The 11,930-nt window shown below is 44.1% G+C and overlaps 5 protein-coding genes across 5 annotated transcripts; 2 read left to right on the top strand and 3 right to left on the bottom strand.

Annotated features, from left to right (window-relative positions):
* Nucleotides 1-1,130: 1,130 nt before the first annotated feature.
* V1513DRAFT_377531 (uncharacterized protein) lies at nt 1,131-2,413 on the bottom strand (the record flags this gene model as incomplete). Its single annotated transcript, XM_066894952.1, has 2 exons — nt 1,131-1,850; nt 1,904-2,413. The coding sequence occupies 2 exons, from the start codon at nt 2,411-2,413 to the stop codon at nt 1,131-1,133; spliced, it is 1,230 nt and encodes a 409-aa protein (XP_066754396.1).
* Nucleotides 2,414-3,736: 1,323 nt separating this feature from the next.
* Nucleotides 3,737-5,559, bottom strand: V1513DRAFT_442536 (uncharacterized protein). The gene is made up of 4 exons (XM_066897677.1): nt 5,441-5,559; nt 4,860-5,381; nt 4,660-4,800; nt 3,737-4,600 (listed from the first exon to the last, which is right to left on the bottom strand). Exons 1-4 carry the CDS (start codon nt 5,498-5,500, stop codon nt 3,872-3,874), a joined length of 1,452 nt encoding a protein of 483 aa, XP_066754395.1. The 5' UTR covers nt 5,501-5,559; the 3' UTR covers nt 3,737-3,871.
* Nucleotides 5,560-6,368: 809 nt separating this feature from the next.
* On the top strand, nt 6,369-8,013 carry V1513DRAFT_478661 (RTA1 like protein-domain-containing protein; the record flags this gene model as incomplete). Its single annotated transcript, XM_066900279.1, has 7 exons — nt 6,369-6,516; nt 6,562-6,692; nt 6,744-6,807; nt 6,866-6,904; nt 6,962-7,281; nt 7,351-7,421; nt 7,480-8,013. 7 exons carry the CDS (start codon nt 6,369-6,371, stop codon nt 7,598-7,600), a joined length of 894 nt encoding a protein of 297 aa, XP_066754394.1. The 3' UTR covers nt 7,601-8,013.
* Nucleotides 8,014-8,358: 345 nt separating this feature from the next.
* On the top strand, nt 8,359-8,601 carry V1513DRAFT_424598 (uncharacterized protein; the record flags this gene model as incomplete). Its single annotated transcript, XM_066896084.1, has 1 exon — nt 8,359-8,601. One exon carries the CDS (start codon nt 8,359-8,361, stop codon nt 8,599-8,601), a length of 243 nt encoding a protein of 80 aa, XP_066754393.1.
* Nucleotides 8,602-9,204: 603 nt separating this feature from the next.
* Nucleotides 9,205-10,473, bottom strand: V1513DRAFT_26723 (uncharacterized protein). Its single transcript, XM_066894541.1, has 2 exons — nt 10,069-10,473; nt 9,205-9,973 (listed from the first exon to the last, which is right to left on the bottom strand). Exons 1-2 carry the CDS (start codon nt 10,078-10,080, stop codon nt 9,338-9,340), a joined length of 648 nt encoding a protein of 215 aa, XP_066754392.1. The 5' UTR covers nt 10,081-10,473; the 3' UTR covers nt 9,205-9,337.
* Nucleotides 10,474-11,930: the final 1,457 nt, after the last annotated feature.

Here is an 11,930-nt window from a genome sequence, read left to right as displayed (position 1 = left end):
GCCTAAGGGACGCGCGTGTGGGGCCGATTCTATCTTCAACCAAAGAGAAGAGGAGTTGCGGCCATACAACAAATTTCTCGAACACCTGAGAATCAAGGCTATCTCATTGTTCCTTACTGAAGAGCTCTCGCCCCAGACGGCACTGAGCTCTGAGAATTAATTAAAGTCTTGCGGGTCGACCTTGACCATCCAAGAGAGGTTTATATCACCTGTCAAGCAATATATCAATCGCCTCACCCATGTTGCTGAAACGCAAAATACAGAACTATCGATTATGCGCAAGTAACAGGGACATGGTGCAGAGATCGTTCAGGTATGGCACCGAAGGTTAGTTTAAAAAAGGTGCAATTAGAAGGTAGTCCTGAGGAGATCTTAAAAACTGCCGTGGAGGTATAGAGAAACAGGTCACAAAACCCACGCAAGCGCAAAATTAAGGAAACTGAGCAACTGACACTGAAGAATTATCTGGACCTTGTAGTTATTTTCTAGAGGATTAGTATATCGTGTTCAAACTTCGAATTGTGGATTAAGCCGGCCCAAATACCCATACCCTACGTTATGCTTAATTATATTGTACAGGTTTAATTTAATATCTTTTAAGTTTAATTACACGTCAAAATGGATTATTATCCCCTATTTTTTAATATTTCGATTTCTTTTCTCTGCTTTTTGCAATTCTTTACGTAGTATAACTGATAAAGTCTAAGAGAGCAATTAGAAAATAATCAACTCTAGTTATTTAGTTAAATATAAAGTTACAATTTTTGAAAGGAAAAGAGGATGCGGATATCCCCGACACTAACCTGTTTTATTTATATTCACCACGCAAAGTAGTCTGTTGTAACTCCCCTTTTCTCCTTGATGTACTGGTACTCTTCATGTTGTGCAGTTTTTTGGCGTTGTTGAAGCACTCGTTGCTAGTGCGGCAAAAGAGCGGCAAAAGAGCGGCAGTTTGGAACTGTACGGCTGGAGAGAAGATTCACCGATGCCGGCCAATTTACTAGGTCTGGCTTGCTTGCAAGTTGCAACCTTTATGTGTCCCTCATGTGTTTAGTGTAGTCGATCCCATGCCCCATAACTTCCTAGAATTGAAAGAAAAATTTGCTTCTAACTAATGTACATTTCAGATCCTAACTTCCCTTTGTTGCATTTCCTTTGCGACTTTCATTATTACCCTTTGCTGGTTGCTTTTTAGGAGGAGTTCCTTTCTTCGTGTAGTCGACCCAATTATCCATCTCCAATTCCTTTACCATCGCGATTCTAGCACTGGTCTTTATATTGCGGCTCCAGCCACCACTGTTCCCCTTTCCCGAGACCGGCAGATTCGGATTTATCTTATTATCACTATCCTTCTGTCCGCCTACACGCCATGCAGAAAACAGTGGGGGAGTAATGGAATACCCCCGTATTTTTCCCTCCTGGAGCCTCCACATCATGTCCATATCGACCGGGCCGCGCAGACTGAGGTATGAGAGATTGAGCAGGAGGCGCTGCGCTCCTCTGCGGGTGATTGCGTAGCCCATTGTGCAGATCGGCCCGTACGCTGGCGAGATTAGTCGTTTCTTGCCAACGTCATTACCTTTGACGCCGAGGGACTCCATTTGATTGAGAAACTGTTGATCGATATCCTTCCTGGCAGGAACGTTCGGATCATCATAGACGTGGACTAAGTCGAGGCGCTTGGGATGGGCCGCGTCGTAACATTGTCCCATAATGAGGACGTCCCAGTCGAGACCGTACGGCGCGCTGGTCTGCTCGTGGTCGGTAGGCGGGACGAGCCGGAGGGTGCTGTTTTGCATCTGAGAGCTCAGGTCCTGGAATATTTGGTGTACGTTTTTGTCCCAGTCGATCTAATGAGAGGATTTATTAGCGTAAGCCCACTACCAAGCACAAGAAAACATACATCGTCTTCAATGATAAGCGCGGTTTCGATATTACTGTCAATAACGTAGCGCCACGCGTCGGCGTGGGCACGCCAGCACCCCAACTCAGATAACATAAGGTCGGGCCACTTTTTTGCATTATTATCCGGGATTGCTTTAACGCTGATGGTTCCGCCATCAATACCATTGATGAGTCTCAGCTTGAGCCCGCTCATGGACGCGGCTAAGTTCATCGCGTCCTGACGGTCAGTGCGGTCTGGCATGCTGACGTAGAGCACCTCGCCAAAGCCGAGAGATTCGTTCCATGCAACGGATGCTAGGTCAGGAGTCGCGGGTTCAATGACTAGAGATTCGTTCCATGCCGTAGACGGTAGGTCATCAGAAGTCGAATTAGTGAATTGTGCCTTATCGATATCCGAGTCGTAGTCAATGAAACCCTGAGATAAAGTGTAGCTCGCGGCAAGGACTCCAATGATAAAGCCCGCAGCGAGAGTGAGAAAGAAATAGAAATGTAATAGTTTTGGCAACATTTTTGAAAGCAAGAGCTTCAGATTCCTAGGCGTAAGGAAAAGCTATTCATGCTATATAAAGATGGATGGTGGTGGTGCAGCAATTCGTCCATGCAACAAATGTGCCTCAATTACATTTCCCATATTTCTGGATTTGGATCTTAGTGTCAGCGCTGCGGCTTTGTGGTACAAACTTGTTCACTAAAGGAAGTATACTAACCAGAGTTGGATTATTACTGGTCCTTGGTAGTTAAGTGGAACTGCTTGTTGCTATTCATTCCTAAAGCATTGACCGCAACTCTCTGCACTCTATTCTTGCTTTAACCTTTTGATAAATAGTGTCCATTAGCTTGGAGTCCCCCAAAAACACACTTGTTTGAGTGCCCCTACCTACTAAAAACATTGTCCCTAAAGAATAGTACAGTAACTAACATTTTGTAGTTGTAACTGATTATAGGAGACATGAATTAGTTAAGGTAGTTAAAAGAGAAGTGTCAGATTTTGACAGGGTACACGGCTACGCTAAAGTGGAAAGTTTATCGGTACCACTAGACGAGAGCACATAAATTGCCTGCTAAAAAAAGGCGAGTAAGCGAAATCGTGCATTACATTGCAGTTAATTTAGTTAATTGACACTAGCGCCGCCCAACAAAACTTTCTATCAATTAATAATGGGTTTTCCATAAATAGTTTTAGGAGCCATTTAGTAGCACTTTATTTTTCATATATCATTAGTTACTGGGGGTTAGTCAGGACGGGTTGTCTTTACTGTATTGTTATTTACGCCTTGCTCTACGCTGCAAACAATGCCTAAAATTCGGCAAAATTATATGTACACAAGTCGGAAGTCGGAACAATACAAATAACTTATGAAAGGGGTTGCTAAAAAATTAAGCACAGATAATCGCTGCTGAGACAGGAAAACCCTAAACCATGAGCCATGAGTGCAAGCTAGAAATGTGCAGAACTGCCACAATTAACGTTCCATGGTCATGGATTTATGTAACGTTCTTTCCTAAAGGCACACGACAACTTTAACCAATGAATAAGTTATAGATTTTGAAACCGGTTTGTATTTATACACTTATGCTCCGGTTCTTTCCATTGGCATCTATTTACACCAAGAATTCAACAGAGCAAATGCCAGAGAACACAATCCTAAATTAATACGCGTTACCTACGTCCTTTCGCGACCCTCACGTAAAGCTCGCTGTGACAATACCCACTAGACTAGTGCGGGAAGCGAGATCTCATCGGACTCACCGAGAGCGGGATACCAACCGGGAATGATGCTTAATGGAGTCTTAGTTTGTATTACGTGATCAAGGTATATGTATCGCATAGTAATTATTCCATGGTGTAACCGCCAATAGCGTTAGACGTTAGTGCAGTATGCACTCAGTGGTTAAATCACTGACTGTCTGGGTCACTGACCGCCTTTTTTTATTAGCTGTCCTTAAGACTAGGCACTTGCTCTTCTTAAACCGGAAAAATCATTCGCCGCCGATCTTCAGTCACCTGATTGGCCATTTCTAATGCCATTCTGATACCAAGACATTGCCAAATATTTTGAAGAGTGCCTACAGCCCACAAATGCAATGCCTCTGAAGATCCCCTGCTGCTTCCCACAACCTTCAATGGCCAGAGAAGCGTGAAAGCACCATGGATATGAAACCTAGATGTATCCCGATGAGTATCAAAATCTTGGAGAAAGAAAGAAGCGCTCGAGCAGATCTCTCTAGATAACTGCGACAGAGTAGACATCGACGAGTCGGCTAGCCGCAGTTCGTATTCGGCAGCACTGCAACTACGGCTTGTTAAATATTCGACGAGAACTTCATTAACTAGCATCCGGATGGTCCGGTACCAGCTCCATGAATTGGCAATAAAGCGATTGGGGTAATCATGCTCCATATATCCGTTAAAGACTTCGCCTGAGGACGGAACAGGCCTAAATGCCCAACTCTCTGGCAGCTCCATCGCCCAGTTTTTAAGGTCGCTTTCAAACCCGAGAGCGTATTGAATAATTGTATCGGAATGAGCAGAGCTCTGATGTCCACGAGATGCCCACATCGCAATGAATCTTGTGAAGATGCTAGCCAGCGAACATGCAGGCTGTTCCACTTCTGAAAGATATACTCGGCACGATTCCGGATATTCGATCATATCAAGAGGAAGATTCTTGCGTCTCTGTATGCAACCGATAGCCTGCACAACTGTTAATATAGAAGCGTCAATACCGCAACGACACACTTGGCAGGACGCACAATTTGAAACCATATTAGAAGTGCGTTTATAGCCTCGTCGCTTTGGCGTGGTCCATGTGGGCTCCTAACTTTCAAAATTGCAGCAGCGCCATCGAAATGACTTGCCCAAGCATCTCTCGAAGACGTGTCACATGTAACTGACTTTATTTTATTTAGAAAATAGAGTACCACCAGAGAAAAATATAAAATTGTGCGCTTACTTCAAATATGCTCAATAAGATCACTACACGAAGAGTCTGGCTTAACTCGACCTGTACAGAGTCGTGAATTGATGCCATAGTCGTACGCAGCGCTGAGAGATACTTGTGCCTCGCAGTAACCATAAGATTTCCGTCATTTTTAACATGCGCAAGTCCAGCCAAGCCCACGGAGGTCATAGCATCAAGTATAACATTATGTGATCGGTCGTTTGGGTTCAGCACAGACGACCTCAAACAATTGCCAGGAGCAAACAAAGGAAAATTCAGATAACGTTCAAGAACGAATCTAATGCCTTCCTCTTCTACAGAGGAAATTGTCGGTGAATGTGTTGCCTTTGGAGGATTTTCAGGTACAGGACTAGTCCAATTACCTTTCTTGGAGTTATGAGTTCTTTGAGAAGAGACCTTCCGAGCAACTTCTTCACTCTGTTCGCGGAAGAGAAGGGCAAGCTGATCTCTATACCCTGGACATATCTTCTTAGCCCTCAAGCACTGCGAACATGCTGGCTCAACCTGATCACACTGCCAAACAAGTATCAATAGGCGATGCTAATAATGCAGGTGGAAAAACAACATAATACCTTGATCCGCCTCTTACGACAATTGGCGCAGCTCTTACTGGGTCTCCCGCAGAAAACCATTTCGTGTAGAGGAAATACAAAGAAACGAAATAAAACATTATTTCAATGTTATGGATGCCGGCAAGGTCGATGACCGCAGGAGTCTTCGACACAACTGCCTTGCCTAATATGGTGACCAGATCGTTGGTCTTAGCCTAATCGAACATTACAGAAGACAGTGGGTAGTTATCTATCGACCGGGCCAAAAAGTAACTAATGCTGCACTAAACTTCTAATCCTATCAAGAATTATGCCATAGAGATATAGCAGTCCCATAATTACATCGAGCCAAAGTACCGTGTGCACGTCAATTATCCAATTGGGGCAACTCTGCTAATCGCACGCGTCGGCCACGCGTTTGCATCACAACAACAATGCTTTGGCCAGGTCACAAGTACCAAGTAACATTGACACTCGGCTACATTTGGCAAACTATCTTTCATCTAAATATACCTTAGTATAAATGGCTTTATCTCACTTTAACAGTTGTCATATTCCTTAGTCACACCTTGTGTACAAAAACTACTAAAATATTGAGCAGAACGATAGCTGGTGAGGCTGGGAAGGTTCTACGTCGAATGAACAATGATGGGTTTGCCTGATACGGTGACCAGTTCGTGCGGCGTCATTAAAAACCATCGAGAGACTGTCTACATGAAATCCACAGAATGAAATCGAGTCTACTGAAGTTCTGTACGCGTCAAAATGACTGCGCCTTCGCATAGGACCGAGCTGTATACCCCATTGAGCTTAAAGTATGCACTTCTAACTATACACGGAGCGTATATAAAGGACAATATTTTCTCCTTCAGGTTGATTGACTCTACACAACAAAGTCTCTTGGGATTCTATCGTTTTTAGGAGCATATCGATAAGTCGCTAGCTAGAAATGGTTCATTCTTACTACGACTACACCCCGTCTCAAACGGCAGCTGCTGTCTTCGCGGCCCTATTTAGCGCGGCTTTCTCAGCAACGTTCATCCAGTGGATAAGATATCGTGCTTGGGTATGGCTCGTGATGGTTGTGGCAGCGTCAAGTATGATCGTGTGCTGTAGGTTCAGACTATACTAACAGTTCACAGTGGAATCTCTGGGCTACATTTTCAGATCTATCTCTACCAGGCACACAGACAACCGTGGCGTATTTATTGCTCAATTCAGCTTGATTATTTTGGCGCCTGTTCTAATTGCTGCCTCGTGCTATGTCATTTTTGTATGTGATTCTTCGAAATACTTTTTATATCAAAATTGACCGTATTGGCAGGGAAGGATTGTATTCCACGTCATACCCGCACACTCGAGAACAATGAAATTCCTTTGGGTTCCACGTAAGAGCTACAAACACTTTAATGCTTCGATAGATTTTACTGATGTTCTACGTACCAGCTCGATTTATCACACTGATATTTGTCTTCTGTGACATAGGCAGGTTCCTTAGTATATGATGAAACTCTGAGTCTCCATTAGTTAACGTTGTATCAGTTGCCTTATTTCTTCAACTGGTTGGCGCAGTTATTGTTAGTGGCACCCAACCCACCGATCCGGATGCGAAGAGTAAACTAAGCCGAGGCAAGGATATTGCCATCGCTGGCCTTGCAGTACAGCTTTTATGCTTTGGGCTCTTCTCAATCGTGGCAATTCGCTTCAATTTTATCTCAAAGCAATTTAACAAAGAATTCGAGGATAAAATCGGGAGTGTAAAAGGCGAAAAGTATTTTACGGTAGCCTCGTCAAATAGGAAACTGAAGAAAAATTGGAAAGCATTATTGCGCGTAGTGAACATAGTCTGCGTGCTAATCTTGGTATGCTCTTGATGTGTTATGTCATTTCGTTTTGATGTTGCGCTGTGTTTTGACCTCCTTTCCTTTTAGATTCGTTCGGTCTACCGTGTATGCGACTTTGCCCTTGGAAAGAATGGATACCTTGAGCAGAATGAGTGGCCGTAGGCTCCCTGATTTGATATTTGATACCGCTAGAACTTATGACTAACAAAATGTCAGTGCCTATGTTTTCGATGCCGCGCCAATGTTACCGTGCGTCATGTTGTTTGTGTATTGGCACCCCGGTAGATACCTACCGTATCTTGGATTCCGGTTACCAAAGTCCGCTCGCGAAAATTGACATTGAGTCAAGTGCAAGCACTCAAGCTGCTCTAATTGAGAGAATTGGAAATGGCATGACAAATAGCCACTAGTGTGGCCTATGCACGATTGCTAGAGTAGGAATAATCGAGCCGGTGTCAATAAGGTTAAAAATCATCACATGCGCTTGCTAATGGCCAAGTGCAAATGTGATGCCCTAACTTAGTGTGTGTCTAATTCGCTGTATCAACTTCTTTCTAGGAATCACTGGATAAGTAGGAGGTATACAAAGTAAGATAACGTGGTAGACCTTAAGCATAAATATTTAGAGGTGGATACGATTTGCGATTAATCGTTATTCGTATGCGTAATGTCAAGGACGATTACCAGTTAATTTACGATTAAGTTCTCATTTTTTGCGATTAACTTTTACAAATAATATTAAATTTTGACGGTACCGTAATCATATCCACCTCTAATTAAATACATCAGCGCTCTCCGGTAATGCACACCGCTGTCAATGAATATTGTCCTGACTAGAGAGATATTTTGAAAGTTCAACATTCACTTTGACATTTGTCAGTCGTATAGGTATCTGACGCACTCTAGAAGATGCTTAGGTTAAAGGCTATGCTGATTGCGTAGACTTGATTTAGTAATTATATTCTATGATATACTACTGGCCAACTTCGGCAATCAAATGTGATATCTACTCATAAGTAGAGGCAATCAGAGATGCTGAACAAGTAAACATCTAGAGACTCACACAGTTTTCAAAGGAGTTTATCGAATACAACAATGCGACGATGCGACGATGACTTGCCAGAGCTCCCGACGAACGAGAGTGGTACTACAGTAAATGATGACGCCAAATGCAGTACCGACAGCTTCGTTCTACGCATGATGCTAAGTAAGTACTACGAAGAGTGGTTGGAATATAATGGTGTTCGAATCAGCATTAATTTCAGTGTTAGACAGTTTGGCAAAGGACGGAAACTAGACGCATTTGTATTCATGGACTCATTCCATGGATCCAAATGAGGTGTAGACGCGGCTGAGTTTGAATTAGAGCCATTTTCGGAGAAATTCGCACTCAGAATAACGAAGAGGAAGGGCTGTGGTGTTTAAACCACCATAATTTTCCGACAATTCATGCAGGAATAGATGCCTATATTGCATAGGCAGACCAGATCTGCCAAGGAGCTTGTAGAAGTGCTAAACCCAACACTGTACAAAGCAAACGCTGCATAGGACCGCAGAGGTTTGGCTCGATAGACCATTTAATATTTCAGGGGTAGCACCATACAAATAGAGTTTGGGAACTAATAGTTTACCAGAATGCATTAGGGCCAACAAACTAGGGTTTAACTTTGGAGGCCAGAAGTGCGGCGCGCCTGAAACATCACCAAAACTCGACCAATAAGTTACAAAATTCACAAAAAGGTAAAATTCACAAAAAGCAGGCGAGTCGGACGATATACAATTCGTTGCATATGATTTTAATCAGAATGCACTGGGATGAAGCAATGGCTTGCATGTCTCCAGTCAGAGAATGACCAGGGAGTTTACGGCACGGGAACTCTGTCCACCAAGGTACCGCGGAGAAAGAGCGATTGACTACATCTGCGAAGCCTTTACCTCTACGTGCACGAAAGTCGACAGACCTTAGATTGGAAGTAGAAAATTAATAATACCAAGACAAAGACCGGAAACCATAAAGAAGGATCTGGTTCTGCAATAAGACACAAGTCGACAGACAAAAGCTACACGATATCACTTAATACTGATCATGAAGGCGGAACATGCCAATTCCATTACCGATTTCCTGGCGACCCAATGGTGTCATATCCAGCAAAGCATACGTGGACAACAATACTTCGACCCCACGATCCGTCGTAGAGTAGGTGTGGAACACCTCATCTCCTTCCCTCAAAAAAACAGAGATACCAAAATATCCGTTCCCCGGTTTCCATGTTACTTCTTTCCCAGCTTTATCGGCAATTTCGAAAGTCTTTCCAGAGCTGTAGAAAGGGAACTTCCATCCCATTCTCTGCCTGAAAGCTTCGACTTTCTCGATAGGAGCTTGCGCAACGGCAACAAAGCTTGTATCTCTGCTCCAAAGATGGCTTAGGTTGGGAATATGATCCATGAGAAAGGAGCATCCAACACAACCCTCCTTATCTTCAGCCTTGAGCATGAAGTGGTACAGGACCAGCTGCCTACGACCAGCGAAGAGATCGAGCAGGCTTTTCTCCCCATCTAAAGTGACAAACTTGAATCCGACTGGATCGTCGATTCTAACCATGGGAAGATCCCGACGGGAAGCGCTGACATCAGAGAGCAAGTGAGTGGCCGCTTTCTCTTCCTTGAGGAGCACGGCGCGTTGCTTTTGCCATTCTGCTGGCGAGACGACCTAGAACTCAATCGTTAGGATGGAATCAGAGTATTAAATGCTAGACAATGGCGATATGCATAAAAAGAATCATGGAAATACGACAACAGTCGTACCTTGCTAGGCATATTGCACGACTCCACTATCTAAGCAATACAGTAATACTAAAATCGTTGATCTCCAGGCGTGTACTAGTATGGAACAATTGATAGCAGAGGAGGCTGTGATGGTACAAAATGAATTTGCATGAGAAGACCGTTTCACGTGTTTGTGACCCTAGCCCTTGTGCCGAATGAGGCTCTCTTTCGTCATTCACGACAACCTGTCACAGTGACAACTCTGCGATGCAACTAACAAATATGACGTAAGGCCACAACTCACTAAATCATATTAAACATTAAACATTTGGTTAACACCACAACACAGGTTCCCTCCTTTTCACTGTACAGTTGCCCGTGCATTATTAAGTTCCCAGGGTTTCTACAATACAAATAGGTCATAACACTAGTTGGGATTCTGGGAGTACATGGCGGCTCTGGAGCTGGAAGTGGAAGGCTATTTAACTCTCGACGTGGAATAAATGGAATCAAACCAGCTCATTTCCACCAACTTTGAATGTTCTGAGGTGTAAGAGCTTTCTCTCGAATGGGCTGAAAAAGTTCAACCCAATCAGCCCGTTTTATTCGCTGTATACCAGCCGACCCCTTGCGCATGATATCTCTTTAATCTGAAGTAAATGCGAACAATGAACCCAGTGCGATCCATGGAGTTCCTTGAAGTCCAACACTCTTGATATTGGAACCCTGTAGTAACCCAATGACCAATCATGCCAACGATTGGCAGGCTATTTTTGCTCGTCCAGACATCCGGAGAGATAGCAATTGTCTTGCATGCTTTGGATAGTTCCTCGCTAAATGGTACCCGCGGTCTGCGAACTCATTGGCCAACAGTTGTCTAACCCCCTGACAGCTGGAGAAAGGGAGCCTAATTCCCGGAATAGAACCCGTTGCACAGGCAACGCCCTAGCCAATATGTCTGCTATCATTGCTTCAGTTGGCATGTACTTGAGTGCAAACGAGCTCGGCTCGGCTGTGCCTCGTGGTCGCAAGGCAGATACATCCTTGATTGTCTCCATATATGCTCGTAAGCTTTGACTGACTATCAATCACCCTTAACAGCGTGCGAAGTCAGATTACCTCGATAACGACTTCAGTTGTTGATGTGGCACCGAATGTTGCTTCATTGATTTCCATGAAATCGCTCCTCCAGACTATGAAACACTTATCCACTGGTGGATCTCCGGGTTTGTTTGTCACTTGCCCAGTCCGCATCGCAATATCCTTGAAGTTGGAAAGAACTTGTGTGCTTATACTGAAGATTGCAGTTCACAGTCTTCTTCAGGTACCTTAATACACCATGTCGGCAGCGAGATGATTGTCGGCAGGTTGGCTGGTGAATTGGCACGGCAGCAAGGTCAGGGGGCGTGTTCCCACCGTTGCATTGTGAAGTCCTGTATACAGAGACGTCGAAGACTTTTTTTTTGGCCACCTCGACCGTGCGAGCCACCATCTCGTATGCTTCAGACTGAGAGTCGATGTACAGCTCCAGGAAAGCTCTCCATAGCTGGAGCTTGTAGACAAACGCGAACGCGTTGCATACAGCATAGTCAAACAAAAAGTTCTTGATGAACCTCTAAAGAAACAATTTGATCTGGCCAGAACTTCGCGCTTTGAGGTGACTAAACTCTAAACTCAAGAAGCTGCGCATGGTCCGAACGAGACCCGAAGTGGACCGACTTTGGTGAAAACTCTATTACTTTCAACAAGTTTAGACAAATGACTAGAAGTAGTATTTGTTTCCGCTTGCGAGAGGTTTGGGAACCAACGAACAATTGGTCCTGAGCCATCGGCCAGCAACAATGGTCTGCGCATAACTGATAAATCTCCGGCATGGATGGAGCGATTGGAGCTGGGATCTG

The sequence above is a fragment of the Lipomyces chichibuensis genome, assembly GCF_038497645.1.
Source record: "Lipomyces chichibuensis strain CBS 12929 unplaced genomic scaffold V1513scaffold_10, whole genome shotgun sequence".
In the NCBI taxonomy this organism is placed as follows: domain Eukaryota; kingdom Fungi; phylum Ascomycota; class Lipomycetes; order Lipomycetales; family Lipomycetaceae; genus Lipomyces; species Lipomyces chichibuensis.
This window is presented reverse-complemented; position numbering and strand designations above follow the sequence as displayed.